This window comes from Polyodon spathula, chromosome 18 (assembly GCF_017654505.1).
Source record: "Polyodon spathula isolate WHYD16114869_AA chromosome 18, ASM1765450v1, whole genome shotgun sequence".
NCBI classification, from domain to species: domain Eukaryota; kingdom Metazoa; phylum Chordata; class Actinopteri; order Acipenseriformes; family Polyodontidae; genus Polyodon; species Polyodon spathula.
This window is the reverse complement of record NC_054551.1, coordinates 1,802,214-1,829,223: the sequence shown is the minus strand read 5'-3', so window position 1 is coordinate 1,829,223 and position 27,010 is coordinate 1,802,214. Positions and strand designations below refer to the sequence as shown.

General features: G+C 38.3%; 1 protein-coding gene across 1 annotated transcript; it reads right to left on the bottom strand.

Moving 5' to 3' along the window:
* Window positions 1–422: 422 nt before the first annotated feature.
* Window positions 423–27,010, bottom strand: LOC121331210 (heparan sulfate glucosamine 3-O-sulfotransferase 2-like). The gene is made up of 2 exons (XM_041278441.1): window positions 25,805–27,010; window positions 423–1,378 (listed from the first exon to the last, which is right to left on the bottom strand). The coding sequence occupies exons 1-2, from the start codon at window positions 26,362–26,364 to the stop codon at window positions 760–762; spliced, it is 1,179 nt and encodes a 392-aa protein (XP_041134375.1). The 5' UTR covers window positions 26,365–27,010; the 3' UTR covers window positions 423–759.

Sequence of the window (27,010 nt, the reverse complement as noted above, 5' to 3'; positions counted from 1 at the left end):
TTGTTTCAAGCATACAACACCATTTGCATGGTTATATTTACTTATTTATTTATTTATGTATGTGTTTATTTATTAGCTCTTCATATAGCAAAACGGTAATCATTTAAAAGCACTTAAGCTTGCAGTCTCAGTATAGTTGGCCAGAAATTCATCAATTGCACATTTCTTCTTTTATTTCAGTCCTGTCGTTTTGAGTCTTGAATGATCTATCTGATGCAGATGGTGTGATAATGGCAGGAGTCGTCACTGGTTACATTATTATTATTATTATTATTATTATTATTATTATTAAGAAGATAATAATGGAGACAGGATTGATGTCCTTTTGAAGTAAAACTTCTACAATTTATGCTTTCTGGTAGGAAAGAATTAGAATAATTTCTAGTACTGTCACATATATCACTGGATAAAAAAATAAAAAAATAAAAAATAATAATAATAATAATAATAATAATAATAATAACACCTTGGTTTCATGCCTTGAATTAGGAGCTGCTGTGATGCACTGAAGTGTTTTTTTAAATATTTTATTTAGTTGATTTTTTAATTTGTTTTTACATTAGTTAATATAAGCTAATTGCTGTTGCCTTAATCATAATTCACCAGTCAATTACTATTCATATTGCACCAGAAGACTCCTAATATATGATCGTGGGGAGCCAGCAGTCATGCCTGTGACTAGGTGACATAATCCAGACTTGAATGGAAGACGTCATTTTAATTTAATATTCTGCACTGTACAGCTACATACCCTCAAAACTAGTCCCACCTAAAATTGTGCCCAACCATTTCATAAAATCTAAAGTTATAGGGCCTATAAAAGTCTCTGAGCTGCTCAATGACCTCCTGGTCTATCTGGACGTGAGTTCTGCCTTTCGATTTGCCAAGGCAACGTGGTAAGCTGCTGCTCTCTGGCTTCTTCAAGCAGGGGAACCCTTTTGTCTTGTTGAAGTAGAAATGCTTGTCGGTCACAATCCTTTTGAGGCCCAGGAAGTCCTGGATTCTTCCCAGTTCCCCGGCCGGGTCGGTGATGAGCCTCTCCCCACTCACGAAGTGGATCTGGGACAGGGGGAAGTACTGCAGCCAGTTCTCCAGGTGGAGGACATACATCCCGATGCGGATAGCGTTCCAGGAGGTATCCACCAGCCCCAGGCTCCGGTTGTTGAAGGCCAGGTCCTCGAAACTGGGTATGTCTGGTTTCTTGGACAGAGTCTGTGTGTAGTCCGAGATGGCTCTGGTCACGGGGTTGCGGACCACTACTATCAGTTTGGTATCTCTGGACAGGTTGCTGATCCGCTTGGGGGCCTCCTTGGTGACAAAGTAGCTGGGGGTCTTCTCCATGGTGATCTGGGTGTCGAGAGTCCGGGGCATTAGACTCCTGTAAATTAGGAAGAGAAAAAGAAATACATGGGTTACTACAGCTGCATGGTGCAATTTATGTTCCACTTGGTAGCAGTTCACTTAGACACAGCTTTGTGAGGACCCTGGAGGTTAACTGAATACTTACATTCCTTTGACGCTTTTTATTTATATTCTAGAAGGGGTTTTGCATAGTGCCATCAGTGGCAATGTTTTAAGTAGTTTTAAATAGAGCTGCAGCACTCCAGCTACAATTGGTCCGACTCTGGAATGGCTCCCCCTCCGTAATGTGCTTGAAGGAAAAATCTCTGTTTGATTCACTTTGTACAGAGGAATGTCAGCTTTTACACAAACTTTGACAAACTCTGAAACAACAGTTTCACGCTGTTCTTTGACAGTTGCATGACGCTGAAATGATCCAAACACAGTGGTCTGTTTCAGTGTTTTCGATAGCCCTGCTGTTTCAGCCTCGTCTTGTTTACGGTTCCTTGCATTCAGTTTTTGTTCAGCGCTTCCCAATTGTTCTACAATCGTCTGCCTTCGAGTGAAATCCACAGACAGCATGCTGCATGAAGTACGAAACAGCACATTACCATCAACGTGCAATTCATCCTTGCCTTGACCCGATCTTTAGGGGCGATTTTTGTTGTTTTTGGCTCTGAATACTGAGGTAAACAGAACTTGAATACCGGAAGCAGTTTTATTAGACAGGCCTGTTTCTGTAAATTTAAAGAAAGGTTGACTGTGTTAATATTTATATACGATACGTGTATTGATTTGGTTATTATCAAACAAACAAAAAAAGCCTTGAATGCTTTTGCCGCTCCCCAAGTGTAAAACAAAAAAATCTCTGACAACAGATAATCTGTGGTTTTCCATTTTATCATTGACAATCCGTGTTTTTCCGTGTTATCATAGAAAATCTTTGTTTATCCGTGTTATTCTGCAGTAATCGGATTCCTAGAATCCCTGGTAATTACTGTAGGGAACAGGTTCCTCATGCGGTTTCAGTGTTTACTAATAAAAACTGTTTGCAATGTGTTCTTTAAATGAGCAAATAAGACTTCAAAATGAAGACATTTTTCCTGAAATATTGGGTGTAGGGGAAATAAACATGCAGTGAAAGTCCAACTTTAAACATTCAATCAGAAATTCGAATGGAAAACTTTTAGGTAATTCAACGGTAAGACCTTCAGCAGTGTAATACACGTTAGTCAATTTTATTTAGTTTCTTTCAAGCCTGGACTTGTAAGGAATGTGTTTAGATGCACCTTGACAATATATTTCATATTAATTTCATATTTGATAAAGATTTAGAAAAAAAACCCCTCTCCCCTCAAACTTAATTGGCATACCACTAAACCAGATCACAACCCACATATATTTACATATGGTAGATATCTATTACTACACTGAAAAAAACAGCAGTAGGGGGCTTTTTCTTTACGCAATGCTTTTACGCAGTGACACAGTTAAATAAAACAGGACTTTCCATGCTATTGTTTTATTAATCATCTATTTAAATGGGGTTTGTATTAAACAGCCCCACTCTCGCTGACACATAGACATTCCTTTGGAGAGGGTGACCAAGGACTGTGCTGGAACTCCATTCATCTTAGCTATCAGATCTGCAAGCATTTTCATTTTAGATGACAGTTCAAGAAAAACCGTCACTCTGAAAGCGCTGTCCTCTCCAAGAACAAATTTACTCAGGCTGTGCTGTAGACGTGCAGGCGTGTTTGCAGCTCCTGACGGGCACTAATAGCTTAATAATTGATATTAGCTGCCTACATGTTTATTTTACTTTCATTTTAAATAGATTGCAGGCTTGGATATATTTCTACCCTGGGGATGAGAGTGATTTATTGTTGCTCAGCACTGTGAAATATGACAAAGCAAATCTCCCAGGACACAATTATTTACAGTAAGGAAGGGAAACATCTCAGAAAAGGCAGTACAAACTTTAAATTGTGTGGTCTTTTAGCCCAGAGTCAACTGAGGCAGGAACAAATAGCGCCAGTGCCTTTAAATATTTATTGGAATGTGCCAGGAACACACACAGGAAAACCCTTTGTGCATTGTTTATTACTTGCATCTGCTGCTCGGCCAGTTTTTTAATTGGCAGGAGAACCAATCCGCACACATTCATGATAAATCTACAGTGTTATAAACAGAAGGGTACATTATTCTTAGGAGCTGCTTTATTAAATGTTCTGGACCTGCCAATAAAGAATGTCCGGCTTTGAAAACAGGCAGAATAGGACCTAGAACTCCAATAAAAATCCTGTGATACACTGACATGTTTGTCTATGTGTCCATTTTTATTTTGTTTTCAGCACGAGACCAAGGAACCATTCAATGACATCTTTCTATAAAGTTAAAAGTTCAACTCATTTCAGATAAGTTGCATGCACCCCAAACCCTGGTCTGTGTTACTTTTCATTAATAAAGAATGGCTTGAAAGTCTAGACCCTCTACGACAGTATGCTATAAATCACTTTCTTTCAGATCTTCCTTCATCACTGGGCTTTGCCTATGTATGTATTTATTCATTTAGCTGGTTTCTAGTCCCTACTTAGCTGAGTTAGTTGCTGTGTCAACAAGGAGCTGATTTTAAAGGATATCAAAAAAAACATGAAGGCTGTACCTCCTTGTGGCTGAGCGAAAGAGCATATGTGTTGTGGAGAACTTGGTCAGTGAAGGCGAATGCCCAGCCTGACAGCCCAATTGTTTTGTTGAACCTTTTATTTTGGCCCTTGTGAATGTTTATTTGTTCTTGTGTTTAAACTGTAGCTTTCTGGTCTCTGAGTCTCATTCCTAACACTCCCCAGTTCACCCAGAAAGACAGACGCGTATGATGTACGGGAGATTTGCCCTGAGGCTGGGGGTATTAGTATCTGTCACGCTCTCTGCTTCTCCCCTGATGTCATTATTACACACTGCATGGTTTCAATGCTCATTTTCCTCTTCTGTCATTGGACTTGACAGTATCCACATTATTAAATGAAGAATCACAATAAACATTCTGCCAATGCATAATGTCTTAGGGATTCCCCTGTTGGGATCAATAGGGCAATAGATATCCCTTATACACACGTACCATCGTGAAAGCATAGGTAAGCCCCGTAACGCCCAGAGAGGTATGGTAAAGTATATTGAAAGACATGGCAAGCCAAGGTAAACTATGGTAAGACACAGTAAAACCATGGGAGACGTATGAGAAAATTGAAAATTTACCGTGGTAAACTTTTATGACGGATACCACTGTTACCACCTTTGCAATAATGGTAAGCATTGTCAGCATTTCTGAGATCTACATATCACTGCTCTCTGAAAATGTCCCTTTGCAATACTATAAAAAGCACAGACCTACAGAGACTTTCTGTTCTTCCTGTCTCACTTTGATCTCGTGTCAGGAAGTCAGTGCTAATTGAACTCAGGCACAACCCTGCTTGAAAGCGGCACAGCTACACCGTTTCACTGATGTCATTGCTGGAGCTAATTTACAAGTTCTTTTTTTAGATTTTTTAGAGTTCACTTTATATTTAAACCAGTGAGGGAACAGTATATCTCTGTTATTAGACAAAGTAGGACCTATATATATTCATAAACAGCAAACACACACTCAACTGTATTATCTCTGTGATTTAATCATCATTAAAGTACAACAGTTTCCTCCTAGGCATTTTAAATATCGTTTTATTTTGTATTTATTACACTATTAGCCATTCAGTTTTTCATAATACTCATCTAAAAGGCTATTGTATAACAGTGGCCTAAACACTACAGTGTAATATGAGGACAGCAATGACATACAAGATATGAGTATTTCCTGTTCAGAGCAGTTGTAATATCTCACTGCTGCCCCAGGGTGCACACAAGAAGGGAAGACACATACAGGGACATCAAACTAAAAGCAATTGTGAGACAGGGAGATGAAAGAGGAAGAAAGAAGATTAGAAACGTAAAAAAAAAAAAAAAAATCAGGGCACAGCGAAATTAAACAGTGGGATTAAAAAAGATCAGAGCTCTTAATGAGCTAGGGCAACGTAATCTACAATACAAAGACGTTTTATGGATTTAAGGTTGCATCTCATTTTTAAATAGCGTTCCCTGACATGGAGACGGGTTTGAGGCATGCATAACTAGGGGGTTCCTATTCACCGTAGGCACTTCACTCGAGAGCTCTGATTATGTTCAGATCTTCAGGGAAACCATTTAATCCTTAATCAGTGAAGTCTCCAGCCCTCCTCTGGAAGAGGCACCTGCTGCGGGGTGACGGCTGGAAAGGTTGCAAGCTTGCACACAATGCCGGCTCTTCATTGAGCTGCATGAGCCGGCTTATAGCTGCGGCAGGAAATCTGACATTCCCGTTTTCAAAAACATGACCCCATGCCAGTGCAAGCAGGACCCTGAAAGTCCGGATTATATGATTAGTCCCCTCCCGGCTGAGTCTTGAGTTGCCAAGGTTCAGCAGAAGGAATGACATTGAAGCAGTTGGGGTGCTGAAAAACCGGTCATCCTCAGGAGTAATACTGTGAGTAAATTCTCCTTGCAGGACCTGGTTTCATTACAAAAGCACAGTGCATATCGATTTGAAGAAGGAGCCGCTTTTCATTTTCTTAATTTGGATTGCATGTTGTAATAGTTTAGTGTGCTGTGAATGTGTTTTGCCTGTTGCGTTAAACTGTTATATTGTCAGACAACATGTCACGATAGCCTGGTCGTTTACATACACTATATTTAACATGCTGGAAAACCCATATTCTGTTTAGTGCAGTCCCCGTAAATGAGACCCAGCTGGTTGAAAGCAATAATGCATATCATATTTTTGGAATATTTTGATAAGTTTAAAACTTCAAGAGAACCATGAGCAGAATAAAAAAAAATTTTAAAAACTCAACAAAATGTAATCCCTCGCAAACGGATGCTATACCACACGAGTGAATTTCCTTTACCAGTAACACTGGAAATATTTCATCAGCAGGTGGAGGTAAAAAAAAACAATAATGGTAACAATTGCCCTGACAATTTATTGAGAAGTGTTTTTGTTTTTGTGCACAGTATCCCTGAATTCCTATATTTGGGCCAATATTTTTTTACAATACCCTACGGAAGGCGGTGGGAGTCATTGGGGCCTATAAGGGGAATCTAGACATACCCCATATGTTTAGGAGTGATTAGAGGGGAGCTTCTGATTAAACCCCTATAGAATATCCTTTAACACTGTCTCCAGAAATTTACATTTGTATTCTGGAATAACAAGGAGCATGGGAGTATTTTATGCATCACTAGATAACTCTATAAACTGATGAGACCTCATAAAGCTTTTATTTCACATGAATCACTAGCTTTAATTAGTGGCAACATCTCTAAAAGCCATCATTTCTGAGCAGTAATATATACCCCGGTATACAAGTTCAAATATGTTTTTAAATGGAAATCATTCATTTGATACAGTGTGACAGCTGGGATTCAGAGAGTTCTTCAGCTAAAAAATTCTGAAGGTTAGTTTCCATCAGAAGAGCTGATGCAGATTTTTTTTTTTGTTCATATCTTGAAATCTCTTTTAACGTAACATATTAGTGTCTGTTCCACTGTTCTACGACGAGAAGTCTAATTTGTGCATCACTTTAAGAACGCCGCAAGCCAGGCACAAAAACTGTGAAGTATACCCCAGGGAAAAAAATCCCACATTGTGATGAGACTCATAAACTACGAAAATTAAAACCTGCTTTAGAACCTACTTCTGATTAACTTGTCTGACAATTTTTGAACATATAGCACTGAGCCCCATTTATTTAAACAAAGTCATTTTTCACACACTGTAAACCCTTATTTACTAGATTAATGACAGCTTCCTGTTCATTAGCGGGATGTTAATTGCAGCTATAAGCATAACTGTGTGATTTAAAACGACAGGGGATAATATGGCAACATAGAACAATGCTTTGCTGCAGTGTTGCTCCTACTGATTTACCGCCTGGGTAATTGTCCTCCAAAGCAAAGGTCCAACCCACTGCTACCTGCTCGGTCCCAGAATTATTAATCAATTCATCTTGATTAATGGATCTTGTGCTGATGTGCCAAGTAAACTCTGCTGGTTGTCCCACTAGCTTGAGACCACTCAGAAGCCTCAATGCCCCCACTAAAATTATCACTGAGCTATTACTTTCACTGTTCTCTTTGCAATCTGTCAAACCATCTTCAGATTTGTAGTAACCAATACGTTGGCTATGCATATCCGAACCCCCTTATTAAAAACGTACTGCTTTATAAAGGGAGGGAGACAATAAATATCTTTTTTTATAGATTTTTTAAAACTACTCACTATGCACAGAGGATGGGCTAAACAAGGTAAACAGATACACAGCCCTCGTACTTGATTTCCTACAGGTCGTGCTGATGTAAGTAGAAATGGAGGATGGGAGAGGATCAACTCTGAAGAAAAGGTAGATTACAATGCTGCACTCAAGTGTGGCCATGCTCCAAAGAGCTTCCGCGTTAAACATGCTTGAGATCACTTCTCAGGATGTCGTTATCCGCTAGTGCTTCGGCTTTATTTGGATGATTGTCTTTACCTTGTTTAAATTTCCCGTTCCTCTCCACTTTCTCTGAGATACGAAATGTATCAGCTTTACATTTTTTTTTATGCTTTCTCATTTGGTTGATCATTAATGAACATTTCTGTACTTATTTAAAATGAGATATTTTATGTTTGAATTGAAAGTGATGGTCTCGAGGCGTCGAACGGGTCAAAGTTCAAGTATATTTTTCTCCAGAGGAATTATCACTTTTTGACGTCACTACTGTGGTATTATGCCTTTTTCTAATGGCTCAGGGTGCAAACATAGCCTTCATCCATGTATTATATGTTACAAATAGAACTGTGCTTTAAAATGTATTCATACTGATGTAATCTCTTCAGAAGAACGTAACCACAGTAATGAAGAACAGCCTGAATTTCATTAATAAAGATCATATTAGCATTTTTAAACCAATGAATACAACTTCTATTTTCCAATCTGTGATCTCAGTTGCTATAAATACTGTTAGTCGACTGGCATTATAAAACAGTATATACGAGATTGTTTTTACAAACATAGGAAATAAATTCTGCAGTGAATGGAATTAGACGGCTTCGCTGGGTACAGTATTTTAAGAACTGCAATCTAAGAATCCCCTAAGGCGAGCTTAAAAAAGATTCTCTATTGTGACATTTCCCTGGTGCCCACCACACACAGAAAACCTTGTGAGTTAGCAACATGAAAATTTAGTTAATCAATATTACTGTAGGCCAACTGTGACTTTATTCCCCTCCATTCCTCTGAGGAGAACCAACTTCCTGCTGATTAAACTGCATGGACGACAACAAACAACAACAAAGAAACCCCAAAAAAACCAAACCTCACAACCTAAAAACAAACACAACAAAGAAACCTTACATTCCCATGGCCTGTAGGTGTCGCCTTCCAGCAAACCCTTCTTCTTCTTTGATGTGTGTCAATGGCTGGAAGAGTGAGCCAGTAATTAACGTTGTACTGGAAGCCACTTGTCACTCAATACAATCCCTTAACCATCAATTAAACCTGTCAAAAACTCGCAACTACACTGCGGTCTATGAAAAGGTTTATACATTGGTATGGTAATCTAAAAATTGTCATACCCCTTCGACCACTTCCTTCCTGTGTCATTAACCAACCAGAGTCTTTCCCTCATCACATGCTGCGACCCAAACGACAGACTACCTGAAAGTAGAGTATGCAAACTGAAATATTTTTTTTAACCTAGTATGGTACAAGATAATACACAGATGATCTTCACTTCCCAATCTGTCGGTGGAGGTCAGCCAAGACCCCATGCTGCCTCTGCCCTTTGAATTATGGCAAGACTGATTTAATTCTCTCCAAAAAAGCTTATCTTCCAACCCAGCACACCCAAGACAATATTCTAACATGTCTGAATATCTTCAAATCAATACTTCTGCTGTTCTCAAAGTCCACTGACCAGGCCTTGTCCCAGTCTCCACTCTCAGAGCCCTCCTGCCATCTTTCTTCTCAGATGTTTACTGGCTCAGCTGTTTCCTATATTACTTCAACTACAGGCACATCAGAGGCTAACTTTTCTATTCCTGAAATCCCATCAACAAGCGGCAGGGAAAAACAAAAAGAAAACATTGTTATTTACCAGCATGGTTTGGAGTTGCTATTTCATACAGAGTAAAGCTTCCAAGACCTAACAAACCGTATCTGCTCAGTTTCCCATTCAGCCTCTGCATTCTGTTTCATTGCACACTAAGAGGAATTTGTTCATCAGATGAAGGTGAGTGGTACTATATTTTAAACTATGCAAGGTGACATAAAAAAGCACATTAATGCTGAATAATAACATAGCTGAATTCTTAAAGCATGCTTATTTAATGGTGATTATTATTATTATTATTATTATTATTAGTGTAGTTGTAGTACTAGTATTAGTATTGTTTAAAGGTAAGCGCATTTAAGTTATAAGCAGTTATTGAAATGTTTTATATTTTCATGGACATTTTCACTAATACCACATTTCTATCCGGCACAATTCCCCCTGGATGATCACATTAGTCACAGCAAACAAGAAAGCTGTTCACTCAGCCCCCTGCTGTTAGCAGGTCAGCTCCTTTATTCCGGACCAGTGCTTCACAATGTACCTGGGCCACAAGGCCAGAGAGAGCTCAAGGGACTTAAAAGCAACCACAAAAGAGCAATAAAACAGAGCAGCGACTTCCCAAAAAGACGCGTTCACTGCAAGATAAAGATATCTCTCTCAGTTTTGTGCAGGACCCCCTTCCCTGCTTTCTGCTTTTGAAAAGGATACTTGCAAATGCTCCCAAAGATCAGCTATCGATTGCAGATGCTGTGTTTGATAGGATAATTCCATGGGATACGGTACTCACTTTCCATCTGCTTATTGCTTGGGATTAGATCAAAACCATTATATATATATAATTTTTTAAAAGAACTAGTTTTTCAATGACCCCCACTTATCGAACAAAACATCACAAAGGGTTTTTTTTTAATTGGATTTAAGTTCGCCACAGCTAAGAGCAACACATAGACCCTATGTGCTTTTAGCACCAATTGTGGTTAAGATCCCCCTTCTTTTAAACTACCAAAACATCAAACTAGCATACACTGTGCAATACCTCTATTCACTAGCAATATGCAAATACAAATAAATAAATAGATAAATAAATGAAGCCTGACTTTATGACAAATGAAAACCAGGAGAGTGAAATGAAACAGTGAATTGCAAGACAGCCTCAGAGAGGCAGAGTGGGATGAAGGAGTCACTTGAAAGCTGGCTGAATGATGGAGATTAGTCCAGTGATCAAGTTATACAATGTACACAGGCATGCATTTTGAGGTTTTAGGTGTTCAAAATTTTCAGCAACTAGAAGCATGTCTCAGCCTTACAATGTGGGTGAATCGGGGACTCAAACCACTGCCCTCTGGATTAATTTACTCTCCAGAAAGCCCCAGCGTACCTGACAACCTGATGGACTTCAGAGCTCACTGGAAACCAGCGCCCTAGCACTGGCAGCTCATTAGGGAGGGAGCTCTCTCTCTCTTCTACAATTCACAACTCTTAAACAGTTAATCTAACTAAAATTTCTACTGGGCATCTCTGTGTAGCTCTGCTAAATGCCAAGTCTCCTGATGCCATTGTAAGGCGGTCTGTTGACCAAGGTGAAACTAGACATATGCTGTTAAGATAAATTACACAGGCCCATTAAACGGGTTTAGGGAGATTGTTAAACACCGCATTGGTTCCCTAGTGTGGCACTGGGTGGACAGTATAGAAGCATGGGACAAAACCAGACCAGCTGGGCTGTCTCCTGTCACTGCCAGCGTTTTGTTTTGTTCTAATCTAATGCCATAGCTTTTGTTTTTATATGGAGGGCACATGCAATCCTAGCAATGGTTTTGTTCCAGCTTATGCTGAGTCGTAGATTCACATCTCGTGCAAACAAGAGGATTTACAAGCAAAGGTATAGCCACCCTGGTAAGACTTCACGTTTAAAAAACAAATACAATTCTTAAGCTTTGCAATCTTTGTGAAGAACTCATGAATTGTTATCTCCAGTAAGTACGTGCAAGATAATTTCTTCCCCACTGCTTCTGACTGTTTCCTACTCTTCCAATGCGTGCTGGAAACACTTGTTTCTGTTGTTAGTACAGGAGGTGTCAAATGAATACAAACGAAAGAGACTCTAATTTGCAGGGAGGTTATGTTATGAAGGAGAACGTTTCTTGTTGGATAAAGTATGTCAAATTGGTCTAATTTACTGCCGGAGGAAAGTGCTCTTGCTTCACTCGATCACAAGTTTTCACAATCAATCAAGGCTAGATGGATTCATAACTGTTTGCTATTAACAGAAATTGGTAAAGCTGCCGTTACATTAACTGAACATCTTCATACTTGTTACATTTTCATTACTGTGGCCATTAAATCTGTGTATTTGACAAATGAAGTCACCTGCTCCAATCAATTACGAAAAATGAAACAATCCATTATAATAAATTAGAAAAATGGAACTGGAGATTTCCAATTAAGTCTCCTGGATCACTGGCTGTGAGCTTCAACTTGCTGAGACAACAGAACCCCTGTGATTGGAAAAAGATTAATTACAAAGTAAACTGAAAGTCTTCAGATTTATATTTATATTCTGTTTAGATACTAAACTTCCCAGTATGTTTAAACACTGTTACAACATTTCTTTTCAGGGATTAACGCATGAGCTTGTAACATGTTCAACCTTTCCCTACAGTATAGAGCTATAACCAACAGAGTTGCATCACCCTACAGTAAGGCTGCCACCAAAACATATTTTTCAGTCAGCCTTAGTCTATCAAAACTGTAGTATAGTGTAATACAGTTGAACACAATACCGCCAGATCTCGGTACAAATCAATAATCATGCAATATACAGCATCGTGCTCTTGAACTTGCAAGCCTGAAAAACGTGTGAATAACACGTGGTGAATCAATGCAATTCCTGAAGTGACGATCTTGTCTACTGACGATCTTGTCTTTTTCAAGACAGTCACTGGATTTCTGAGCCTGAAAAGTCTGTTTGTTACTGTTACATATTGTAGCAACACAATGTTTAACTATCACAAACCTGCATTGCCAGACCATGGAATTTAAAACTACAGTCGATCACAACCATGTAAGAACCATGGTCAGCAATGGCTTACTGAATGTCTGCGCTCGACCATACATTTCACAGACTTTTCCATGGAATAAAACAGTGAACCAAGCTTTTCTCACTGTTGTTAGTTTCAGAAATAAAGCACCAGAAGGAGAACCTCATGCAATCTGCAGCTCTCTTCCAGGTTGCACCTCTGCAGCAATTAGTTTTGCTGTAATTTCTTCTGAAATACTGTAGCAGCACAGATTCTGCTGGAAAAGAATACACACAGGACTGGAGGCAATGCTGCCTTTAGGCACTGAACGTTCCCTAAATACACTGAAGGAAGCTGGTGCCTCTGTCTCTGTGCTTACTAGCGGGTCTTAATTAGCTTGGTCCAGCAGAGGGATGTCACAGCTGAACACGGTCTCCCTGTGACAGGCAGCTCTCCACCTCCACCTAATTGCCAGTCACTAACTATGGATAAGGGATACGTTATCTATTAAAAATTAACAATGCTCAAAAAATGCAGAACCAAAAAAAAAAAAAGTCTTTAAAGTTGTAATTGCTGTTTTAGATTAAATGTTAATATACTCAAATGCTTGCACTAAATGTTTCTCTGCGTTTTTTCTTTGGTTTAAAACACTGTGATCTTTCCATTTTTTCCCCTCACCCTCTTTCAAGTATTACATCTGATATGAAACGCACGGCAACAGTCTGAGTTGACAATCGCTGACTTAATTTTATCTCCATATAACTATCAAGCTTCAAACAGTTGCACACAACCCAATACTCTAACCTTAAGGTTCCGCACAGTATCTTTTAGTAAATCTGGCTGCCACATGCGTCAGGATCGCTCCTCTGTAATTGAAGTATTACCTGCTGCAGACTGTAACGAATGCCTCTGGAATAGAAAAAGGGTTATGCTGTGCACCTTTTTTTTTACATGTTCTTTTCTTACCGTAATGATATCCTCCTGCGAGAGGAATGATAGATGTACGCACCTCGTTCTATCTCTGTACAGACAATGCAAATACATTGACAAGGACCAGGCTGTAACAATAACCCTGGTTGCATCCCAGAAATATCAGTAGGTTGGTAAGCCACTTCTAGCTTTTTTACTGAACCCATGTTATTACACTATTCTAATATAAAATGTAACCATGTCAATGCTTATCTGGGATTTTTTCAGTCGATGATTGTCGCCTTTTATATTTCATATTGCTTTCCAGATACTATTTTAATACCAAAATCCCAGTCATCTTCTTTTTTTCATTAGCAATATATTAAAGAAATCCAAGATGGTGCAAAACTAGTGTGTTGTAAATCCCCACTGTATCACTTACAATATGCAGTGGCCTTCACCAGGTAAGTGTGGTTTCAGGGTTTAGTCCTTAGGGTGTGAGGCCAATGTCCCATTAGAATTAAAACCTGCCTAACTCTTGCAACCGCAGGATTGCTTCGAAACACTGTTGCAGATTCATGGGCTATTTAGTTATTGTGACGCCAATGAAAAAGTTACATGCTAGACATATCAGCAGGAAAATATCACAGGAAAAAAAAATGTCTAGCACAACTCTACTAACTTCTGCTAAGGTTTTATGAGAGACAGCTAATGGATATCTTATTAAAGCCTGGCCACACACAATGGGTTTAGGTCTCCACAGTCTGATTTTCTGATATATTAATGTAAGCTGATAGATAGAGTGCTCCTGTCAGTGGCTTGGGTATTTTCTTAACAGTAACAGGTTCATGTAATCTGGGATGCAAAAGCAAACCTGATCGCAACCCCACCCCCCGAAAAACACGAGGTATTCTTTGCAAACCGTAGACTGCTTTTTATCTGTGCTTTAGCAAAGAATGTAGCATGTTGTGAGAGAGACACATTTATAGATCCCTGTTTGATTGCAATCCTGCAGGGCTACACCTTGCTGTTTTTTATGGAGGTGAATGCAAGTAGAAATTGATCACAACTCAGCCAGCTTTAAATCTGTATTTCTGAAATACAAATATATAAATATTGCTCAAAATAGCCAACTTCATAATGCTTTGGCATGTTTAACAAACCTTTGTCAAGGGAAAGTTATATATATAATTTGCATAGTTATCTGAAATGATAGAGCTTGTCAGTGGACGATTTATAGGACCAATTTCAATGCACTGGCTTCTGCTGGACTGGACACTGTAAATACCTTGAGTCACTGTATATTAGTCACTATGGCTTGAACAGTTTGCCTAGTGAGAATGATGGGTTGCTATCCATGGCTGCTTTGAGAGAGAGATTAAAGAATCCTTTAGGGGTTTGCAGGCTGGTTGTCACTTACAGCTGTCTCTGACATTTTGAAGGGTTGGGACAATGGGATAGTACAATCTGCCTATGAACTGCAGTGCAGGAGTGCTCTGTACCCTGCAAGTATTGGAGATTTTACATATTCATACTTTGTATTGGCTCTATACTGTACCCTCTGTTCATTGTGTGTTCACAGAAGCGTTTGTATAGGCGTACTTATAGGGTTTCAATCTTGAAAAACAACTAATTTGTTCGTGCCACCTGTTCCGATTATCTCTTCTGGTGCTACACTCCCAGGCGCCTGACAAACATTGGTTTTGATTTGGGAAAAGTGAGGTTTATATCCTTCTTAAAACTGCGTATGTAAAGTTTTCCCCTGGGGAATGTACAGGATGGATTTTAAAAGTGTTAGACAATTGATGAATCTGCCTTGTAAATATTCCCATTCATCTACTATAAATGAATTTCTAACACATTTCCTTGAGTGTATATGAACTTAGTGGCAAGAATACTTCAGCCAACCAAAATAAAACAACCTGCTAAAATGAACGATTGCTTCATCGGTCTAATGTAAAGACTTTAAACGGCATGTTCTGCCTACAAAATGTACATTTTATCTCAATTTCCTTTCACTGGCTGTTCCACAAGGAGCTTTCTTCAAAGGGCAACAATAAAAACAGAACATCTCTTAAAAATATAAAATATAAAAATTGAATATTGTGCTTGTAGCCTTTTGCCTCTCTGAGAGAGCTGTAACTGAAAGGCATTTTTCATTCCCCTCCAGGAACCCTTAATTAAAAAGGAAAAGGAAACGGCACCTTTAATTTATGCACCCTCAGTACAGTACTATAAATATGACAGCCAGTGCTACAATGGTTAACTATTCACTACCTCTCCCCGTCTCTGTGCTCGGAATTATTCATTTAGCTCTAATCTGCCTTCCGGGTTCCTGTGGCCCATACAACTCTTTCATATTAAAGAAACAGTCGCTCTCTTGCCAGCTGTGTTCCTTTGATGTAACACAAACACACAAAACACTGCATTCTAGGTCTGGCACAGTCATGGACAATCTCCTTGAAGAAAAATGTATTCAAATCTTCTGCATGTCGTTACAATAGTGGCCAGGGTCTGCAACCGAGGAGAATACACTGTGTGCTTAAGCCGTTAGGTAAATGTTGGCTCATGTGGCGCTTTGTGTAAAAAGGGTTTTCACAACTGATCCCTGGCACATGGCATAGGTATTACATGAAAGCCTATATAATCCTGTGTCTTTTTCATGCTTGGGCCAATGGGGGTAGTGTCCAACATTCTGCCAGGAAAATGTACCAAAAAATGGGGGAATACATGTACTTTAAAATATCAAGTGCAATTTGAAATTATGTAGTTATTGGTTTCTTTAACCTATTTAAAAACAAACAAAAAGCAAACTTTGGCCATTATTTTACTAGCAGCACCTGAGCTAAGTTTCTACTGTCTTGGTCTCTGGTCCAGTATTAGCAGCTATGGCAACACAATGTATTTGGAAGAAGTATGAAACAGTTACCCAAATGAACACTTGTACAGACCCATGTACCACACTGCATTAACACCAGTACATCCCATTGTCATAGCATTGGTACATGCTGTGAATAATGTTAGCACTGTGGCACCATATACCAATGACTCATTCCACTGTTGTTCCACTTGTGCTAAGTTCAAAACGATATGCGTTGTCATTAAAGATCATTCGATAAGACTAAAATAATCATATACATTTAATGATCGTTTCAGATGGGACAGTGGCATATGAGCCAGGCGCTAATGGTTCCTTCCACACTGTTATCATTAAACTACCTGTTCCCATTAAAACTCCCAATAGAAGTTCACAATAGGCTGTGCGAGAGAGATGATTAAATGGTTCCTGGATGGGTTGGCTGCATGCCCTTATTTGCTATTCAAATTGGAAACACTTTCCTAAGTCTATCATAAAAATCACTGATGCAGGCCACTGAGACAATGAACAATGCAGAGCTGCCCGGTGTGTGCTTAAATTAACACATGCATTGTGTTAAACAGTTTCTCTAATTCAAGGACAGGGAATGAAATGGACATTAATTGGTTTTTAATGCTAAGGCTGTCAGCTCTCCAACAGAGCGACTTTTCAGTGGCATGTTTAAATCCATGGGTCTGCAGCCACAGGGCCAGTCCTATCGTAGGTGCTTCCAAATTAATACAAGGAGTTCATCAGACCAGGATAAGGAAAAGTAGCATTAAGCATGAATTAATAATTTATGGCTGTCAACAAGCAGTATTTGTGGGACAATAATTGGTACGCATGCAAAAGACGAAGAGATTGCTTTGGGGACTTCTATGAATTACCACAACTTTACTGAAATATAGATATAGTGGTCATTCACCTGAGCGAACCTTGAATCTTTCACGGGTAATTGCCCATTAACAGTAAAGCACGTTCAGAATATTATATATATATATATAATTATATATATATAATATATATATATATATATATTCATGGGTACCAAATATAATAAATTGAAGTTCTGATTATATATATAGTGTGTAGATCAAAGATATTGGTTTTAAAACAGTAGATGGAGATATTCTACTACAAATACGCACAGGTGAACTATGTCAATGAAACATCAATTATTATATATCTCCTGAGCCCAAAAACTGCACTGTTCTAAAATGTACTGAGAGGTCTTCTCATTGTGAGTGTCTGTGTTAAAATGTTCAAAGCGTTCTGAATGAATGAAAATGCGAAAAGAAGTTTAAATAATGAATGAAAAAGAGAACACTTTAGAAATTTATATATATTGAAACACCAAGATAGACCTGTTTTTGGAAATTAGCCCAATTTGTAATATATATATATACATATTTGTTTGTTTTTGTTTATTTTTGTAATTAAAAGTGCACGTCAGTGCTATTTCTTTCCATTCTGTTTGCTAGTCGTGAATATAGAAGGGAAAAGAACCCGAGCGAGCCTAGGTGGCGAGTCCGTCTGTTATAGATACTGTACTCCCTCCTTCTCCCTTTCAATACAGTATCTGAACTGAAGAAAAGCTGCGCTGGCCCGTTATAACACAGACTTCCCTCTTCTCGTCTCCCGACCCGCTCTCCTTCTCGCACTTGGTTTGCTTGTCAGTCGCTTCGAACTGAACTCCCCACCCGCCGTTTAGCCAGGCTATTCATAGTTTAAAAACTGCTCATTAGAATGATCCACGAGTGGGAATGTTACCTGTTTTTTTTTTTAATTTATGCATGGTTAATTCATGGAAAGTTACATTTTCACTTCACTGTATGTGCATTATAGAGAGGGTTATTTTGTATTTTAGTCAGATGTGTGTTGTTATGTGTCCCACGGCGCCCCCCACGCTTATATTGTGTGTTATAGCGAGGGAGCACTCTGTGTGTGTGTGTGTGTGTGTGTGTGTGTATATATATATATATATATATATATATATATATATATATATATATATATATATATATATATATATATATATATATATATACGGTCAATGTTACACGAGCTAGGAGACTCATCAGCAAAACTGTTAAGCAAGCAGTGTTTCAAGTCACTAGCAATGACGACCTTACAATTTAATGAACAAGATTAATCTAAATAATGTGATCAATTTGTATACTACAGATTCCGTTTTCAATTTAGAGAAAAATATAAAAATAAAACCTCAACAGAATTTATTGATTAGAAAAAAAAAAAAGTAATTCCCCATATTTACATTAATTATTTTATTTTTGTTACCAAAGACAATAAACATACAACAACAATGACAATAATAATTATAGGGTTAATCCACCTTAAAACGTACTTATAAAATACTGATGCTGATATGATCGACATGGAGTTAGCAATCAATTAAGTAACTATATTGAGGCAATGTTGAACAAATTTACACGGACTCCCTTTGTAACGGAGACTCTGAGGTGCACTGATTGTGAAATTGGGTTTTAAAGTTTCTTTTAGGGTTACTGCGTATACCACCATTGAGCGTTTTTAAAGCTACGGATGAGAAGAAGTCATTAAAAAGGCATTTTACTGTATTCAGTTTATCCAGCCTTGAATGAAAGCTCCTAATCAATTCATGTTGTGGTTACAGAAGCAATGGAGAGAAGGACGATACAAGCTCCAACTATTTACATTCATGAGAAAATATATTTCATTAAAGAAAAAATGTATATTTTAAGAACCCAGAAGGCGGCTTAATTAGCACAGTTCATTTCCCTATTGATTGCCAGAAGCATTAAACACCACTCTTCACTTTGACCCACATGAAAGGAGAAAGTATCTAAAAAGCCTCTAGATTTTAGTTCCATTATGGGAAAATAGTTATCTTCATATAGCCCAGTTAAACCGAAGTCTTCAGAATGTGCAAACTGAACACAGCCTCGGAATTAGCATAGCTAAAGCAAAGGTATACAGCTATTGAAACACCCTTGCAAGCTCTGCATTCATAGATGTGTCAGGCTGGTATGCTGTGTGTTAAAAACAGATCTTCACAAATGTACCGTTTTCAACTTGGAAGACATGGCGGTATTGCCCGTTACATAAAATCGCATTTTCAATTGCTTTAGGTAAAACATTTTTAAATATAACACATTTATATCCATCTTTACTAATTAGCCAATTAAGCTAGCCATTGCTGCAAATCAAGGCAGAACGGGCATCTGTAAAGCTGTACTAAACTAAAACTTAAAGGAGGCTTTTATTAGGGCTTCAAAAGCAAACAACTTCTGAAACTGTTTGAGGCCTACACACATTTAAACTAGTCTGCAGTATATAAACACTATACATATGGGTGACTGTACACAGTAAATACCTATAAAGGGGTATTCGTCAGAACAGACAAGCAGTATTTCTACAAGATTGTGCTGTAACCTGAAGTTCATATAAACATAATATTACATTTTCTAACACCGTGCTCAGTGTTTACTCTTTTATGAAAGAAAGTCATCAGACTTTAACGGTTGCCTGGAAACCGTCTGAGGAGAAGATTCAAAATAGTGGCCTTGCTTTTCCAACTTGGATCATGTTGCACTTCAATCAATGAAAACTGAAAGCCTAAGTACTTAAACAATGTGAAGCCTTGCTGTATAGAATACTTCAGCACACTGTCCTAGGCTAAATAAAACACAGAGCATGCATTCGTCTGAGAAAACACAAGAGAGGGGGTGCTGCTATAATGCAATCCTATAAAACAATACTTTCATGTTATAACACTTAGCATTAGCACTGGATTCATCTGTTATCAAAAAGGAACCTTTTTAAAATATTTAGCCAGAGGTCTTATATGAAATAATCCAATATTAATGCTAATCCAAGTCTATAAAGCCAGATGATAAAACCCAATTCTCAATTAAAGACAACGGTTCTGAAATATCTTCAGATATGCATTTTTACAAATGCAACATTATACTTTAACTTGTGATTAAAAAGTAAAAATCCATCCCAAAAGTATTCTTTAACACTGTCATGTAAGTCTAATTAAACAAAATCGAGAACAATGCAGATTGAAGTGCCTGGTTGAAGGCATTGCAACCCTGGTAATAACCCCAATGCAAGCATGTCGCAGGACTGAATACCTGACACTGATCCCCGATCTACATTGAAGAATTGCATTCGCTGCTGCGGCTCTCATTGCAAGCAATCAATAACAAAATGACCGAATGAGGGCAAATCAACATTATTTAAAAGCATCCTGCTCATAAAAATAACAACTGCTTTCTGGAACAGGACAGGGAGCCAAGTAATTATATCATACATGGACCGCATGAAAGAATTGTGTTTTGGTAATATTAACTAAATTCAGACAGTCAGATGTTAAGAAACCTAAAAAATAAAAAAAGTATACAAGCTACAGTGGGGTGAGCACAGCGCACAGAGCATGCTGAGTCCTTTGCAAGGCCAGTCCATGGCTCAAACACACAGACACTTATTTTTTTTCTATTAATGGGAATTGTGAATCCTGGTCTAATTGTCTTGTCTGGCTTTGACATCAAAGCGGTTCATCAATAATGCACACAAGGTTCTGGGCTAATCAGATCACTTGGTGTACTATATTTGCAGTTAAATGCAAAATGTCCTCGAGTCCTTCATATCTAACCCTTCAGAGAAACTGTTTATGAGTTGCTTTTCTCCCTGAGCAAATTACGGCAGACTGGGCTGGTACTCACCATTGCAGCATTAGCTAAGAGGACCTGCTGTGACTCTAACCACTGCCCTGCAGAAACCCAGTGGCTTTGAATGTAATGCCTTTCACGTCCATAAAATCAATAAAGCTGAAATGCACATTTTCTTCTATTTTTTGGCATAGTCTCCTACAACTGAATGCATCTCTCTCTCTCTCTCTCTCTCTCTCTCTCTCTCTCTCTCTCTCTCTCTCTCATATATATATATATATATCTATATATATATATATATATATATTATCTTTTAGAATCTTATGCCCGCGGTTCAAAGAATCCTCAATCAATTCCATATTTTCTTCATCATGTCCATTTTTCAACATGCTATGATGAAGACAATATGATGAAATGCTTAAGCTTTATTTAGTTTTTATTTTTACCTTTTTCATAGTAAAAAAAAAAAGTATGAATAATTGAGAGACACTTTGGAATATAAGTTTTTCATTAAGCAAGAGTTGCTGTCTTCACTCTTCAGTGGTGAAAACATCATACAAAGTATTTTATATATATATATATATATATATATATATATATATATATATATATATATATAACAGCGTTACCCGAAATGCATAATGCAACTAATCGTTTTGCATAACAAACACGCTTTTACAAGTTTTTTTTTTTTTGCCACAGAGCGCCCCCTGTCTGAGGAATGTAATAATGTGTTTTGAAGCTGCAGCTTCCTTTGCAGACGATCAATGGAAGGAACACCATTAAGGCACATTTAGCTTACCAGCTATTGGAAAAATAGTTTAATCATTTACCAGCTGTGCTGATCAATATTTCCAAGTTTCTGGCGGGTGATTTACCAAATATTTTATTTGCTTAGGTTTTGGGGGTATCTTAAGAATGAATGGAAAAAAAAAGCAGCATAGTGTCTTTGTTTGGGAACTGGTATAGGCTCTTCACACAATTAGCATTATTATTGTTTTACATACTATCTGTCATGGGGATCATCATGTTGTAATAATAATTTAGAGGGGGAAATACAGCTGAGTCTCTCCCAAAGTGCCCTCAAATGTTGTTGAATTGTAAAGGGAGTCCATACTACCTTAATGTGTGCTTTCTGTTGCAATTTGGAACCCAGTTATACAGTTTTCAGTTTCACAGGGCGTGTCTCTTCAAAATTGAACATTGAAAATTGAAAAAAAATTATCACGCCTATAATACATTTTACAATGGCCACACTGTTGGGCTTTCACATTTTCTGCTGCATTTTAAAATAATTGCATTCGCTGGTTGTTTTTGATCATTAGGCTCAAGGCATCTAATGGTTAATGGTTAAATAGAATACTGGTTCCATAAGACAGAGTTAACGCTGCAATCTACTGTATAAACTAATTTAACAAGCACTGTGCCTATTATAGCCAGCCTTTCTTCTACTCATGTTAACATCTCGTATGGTACCTGATTGCAACTACATTTTAGGAACCTCAACTCGCTACTAAACGATACACAGAGTGACTGTGCAGCTCAAGATAACATTAACTTCTCTCTCTCTCTCTCTGAAAGTATTGACACCCCCCTATTAATTTCAATAATATACTCCTGAATCAGTGTTGGTTTTGATACAGTCTTTTAATTTCCAACTCTAAAGAGATTTGGTTGTAGTATATATTTATATACTCTGCTGTGCAAAAGTCTTATACATGTTGCATTTTTCTACTCTGGTGCATTATGAGCATCAACAATTTCCTCAAAGCCTCCACTGGTGTTTTCTATTATTATAACAACCCTGACTTGCACAAAGAAGGAAAAACATTGAGTGAAATAGCTCACATCATTCGATTTTCAAGGTGTGGTATCCGAAACATAATCAATCAATCTTGCTAGACATATATATAGTTGAGCACCTGAAAGTGATCTGTTCAGAAGAGTGACCTCTAAATTTGATCCTAGACACAGGTAAATCTAACCTCAACCTCGACATATTCCTGTTCCTCTCTCTGTCTCACTTTTTTACTAGTGCTTTTCAGACCTGTTGTTTGGAATGTAGGTATGACTATTTATGTTGAGATACACAGGGTGAATGGGTGTCTATACTCAGAATCAAGACTTTACAAATAAATAAACAGATAATACCTGCTTTTATATGTGCAGTTCTGTATAATAACATCTTCTTATAACATGCCAATACAATGTTCTCAGAGCCCTAAGATCAATCTGCTCATAATCCCTGCAATTTAAAAAAAAGAATGATGAACTTGCCAGGTGGACAAACTCAGACGAAACAGCTATTAAGCTGTGCGCTCCGGTTTTATTAAGCAGTATTGAGGTGTGCTACAGAACATAATTAATACGAATTCCCTTACTATAGCAGTTCCTGTAACCTCAAGCTTGTGAACACAAGCCTGCTGAGTTCGTTATTCTGTTCTGCGTGATTTAGGACAGTCTGCTCGAGAGTAAAAAGCACCTCTTACGACTACCTGAAAAACAAGGACAGCGCAATGCACAGCCCTGCCAGTCAATGTGACTGCGCAACACAATGTCTGGCTGCAGTTATTCATCTGGATCTGTAAGTGTAATATTCTTACTACTGAAAATGCATTAAATAAGAGTGAAAATAGCATTGCCATGAAGAGCGTGGTCTTTTGTAAATGTTCTAAAATGCCATCAGCATATAGAGTATATGCTGTATTTGCATATGACTGTGTGTGAAACATTGAAGTCTGGTTAATCACTATTCAAATTATTTAGAGGTACAATACAGAATACAATTTTCTTTCCTACTACAGGTACCAATGACTCAGCAACTGAGCGCTGATCATATGAATTCTTTTTACTTAAACAGCAGTTATGGGGCTATACCACTGAGTCATGTTTTTTTTCATCCCAAATATTAATTATGTAAAGGCTTATACGTAGCATTGGTTACATACATAATTATGTAGCTTGATGAAAAAAACATTTTATGGACCGTGAAATTGTAACTTCGGTTGGCGGGTTAAAAAATGAATGCAGAGGATAGAAATGAATATGACAAAACATGCAAATTGGCTGGTAAGCGGAAACCACTCAGGCCTGCCTCTGTCATGAGGATATCGCTTCTCTCTTCCCATTTCAATTGTGAATATTGTTATACCTCTAACACTTCTGTTACAGACCCACCTAAAGCCTATCTCGTACAGCAATGTATTCAAATCATTAAACATCACCTTATGCAAATGGGACTGTGTATGCATTAAGCAACCCATTAGCAGATGATGCTGTCATTACGCACTGATAGATTATGAATAATCTCAACCTATATCATACATCATCTGTAGCTTACCATAGGAAGGGAGATCTGTGGTCTATAAAGAAGTAACATGAGCTCTGGGGGTCTCCCAAGCTTCTGTCATTAACCTGCTCCAGACCACTATTGTGCATATGCTGTGCAAAACCAAAAGTTCAAATACACTATAGTACATTACATTATTCATGGTACTAGCAAAGCCCCCAACAAGCAGTACGCTGTATGATGTTAAACATATGCATATGTTTATACTGTATTATTCAAAATGATTCAGAGGGAACTGAACATCGGTTTTAGGTGCCTAATTAATATTGCATATCCTGTATTGTAGATGCTGTTAATAACACATATCCTTGTCCTATGCAGGCATAAACATGCTAACAAAACCTGGTAAAGAGCTAATTGGGTTTGCTGTCCGCAGCTGCTTGTTTGCTAGTAGTTGCACTGGTCTGGTTTGAAGATGCTTTAATATATGCAGTCCTCCTCTTGTTTGCATTGGTGCCAAACCATCTAATCAAACCATCACTTATCACATGCTTTAGTTTGTGTTTAAGGTGCGGTTAGGTGGGATTGTTCCCTACACCAGTGCGATTCAGTATAACAATAACTGTGTAAGACACTGCGTTTGAAAAAAGACAAGATTATCTGAGATGCATTTGCATCACCACAATAGCTGTCACAGTCTTTATACATGGAAGTCAAAGAGCGATAGTCTAACTGCTCAGAATCTAATCAGATAGTCTTATTGATTATCGAACTACAACTGATCTGCAGCATAGATTACATTGGATCACAGTCTATTAATTAAACTCGTTTTTTTTTTATTTAAGTAAATCCTGCAGCATCAAAGCGAAAACCTATTTCTCTCTTGCTTGTCATACAGTGATCCATGCTGTGCATAACTGTATTTCCTTTCAATATTTCAGCCTATAATACCTCAAGAAATGCCCAAGGCACTGATGAATTATTTGTAGGATTTGACAGCAACATCAAACACGGAATGAGCCACAAAAAGAAAGTGTGACACAGTGCAGGATGAGCACAATTAATATGAATGCCCGCATGCTCTTTGCACCCATGTAACCAAATGCAAACAAACATACAATCAATACCTGTTAATAATTTCAGTTTAACAGCATTGGATTATTTTGTTGCTTATTATAGCTAATTTTAGTGTATTTAACCATTACCCTTTAAGGAGAGTGTTATACTGTACCATCAACCTGTGGATTTGTATTTTTAAAAAATGTTTTTGTTCAGATAGAAAAATTTATTGGATATCATACGTTTAAAACGATACCAATATATCCTTTAAAAAATACCGCTGTAAACGTTTTTTAAATATTCCCTTAATTTCGCAATTGTGTAACTAATCCAAACATGAATGGATCAATAATTAAACAAACACATACACGAATAAACAAATACATTAATAAAACAAACAAACACAAGAGTCTACGATAAGTCTGGGAAATTTTAGGGCATAATACAATATATAATATATAGTAGACAGTTTCCCCCCTTCTGAAACTCTTACCTGTACCAATCTAATCCCTTTTCAAAGTTCCTGTCAAAGAAATGCGGTTCTGTGCCCATTGCCCGCACATCTGGGTGGACTCTGATGAACTCCAGTACAGCCCGCGTGCCCCCTTTCTTCACCCCAACAATAATGGCATTGGGCAACTTCTTGTTCCCAAATTTTGGGGTGCCATTGTTGTTACTGGTTTTCTGATCCCGGGCACCAGTACTCTGCGCGGTGTTCAGGAACGCTGCAGAATGTTTGCTTTGGTTCCGGGGCGGGCTTGGTTCCCTGTGAGTCAAACCCATGTTCGAGGTGGCATCCCGCATCCCTTTCGGGTCCCCCCGAGTCATCGTGCAGTAGTGGGACTTCTGAAGAAGTTTTTTACCCCCCACATTCTGGAACAGCAGGCACCTGTGTTGCTCATAACTCGGGCTTTGCATGGTGGTGTCAGAGCAAAATATGAGGCTGTAACATAAATAGGTGAACGACAGAGAAAGCGTGAAGATGAAAAGGAATCTTCTGGTTAGCCTGCTTGAAGATGGCACGACTCGGCTGCTAAGGAACCTATATGCCATGTCTCCATGGGGTAAGAGGGTGCATGTTTTTCCTTTCGGATCTTGACTTGTTTCCTTTGTTATCCTGTGACATCTGTAGGACGCAGCAGCATTCCAATTGAATATTGATGCCGAAACAGGTGTCAACAGGAATATTCGGTATCACTCACTCGACTTGGCAATTTAATACCGTCTTTCAAAAACGTCCAGATTCTGCCGAAATCGACCGAGAAGCGGCCACGGAACTGGCTACAGACCGAGAAGCGGCGACGGAACTGGATGTGTTTCTTCACAGAGCTCCCCATGCAAAGTCATGTCGCTTTGAAACAAACAGAACAAAAACTCTCCAAAGTTAGTTTATTTTCTTCAAAACAGTATGCCACTTCAGACTACATTACCTGAAGAGCACGTTTAAATACACTGCGCTCTTCATTGCTTTCTTGCAAAATGCATGCATTCATTCCTCTTTGGGTTGTTATCAGCAAAATGCCAATCCCTCTTCACGTTGAAGAACTCCACAAATCCAGGAAAAAATAACTACACTGTTTTCTGCGAGTAATTTTTTTTCTTCTCCTATCTTTTGCCTTTAAACCAGTGCTTCCTAGTGCTAGTTGGCGCGTCCCCTCTCAGTATGAGCGCTGTGCAAGATTTCAGCGCTTCAAGGCTG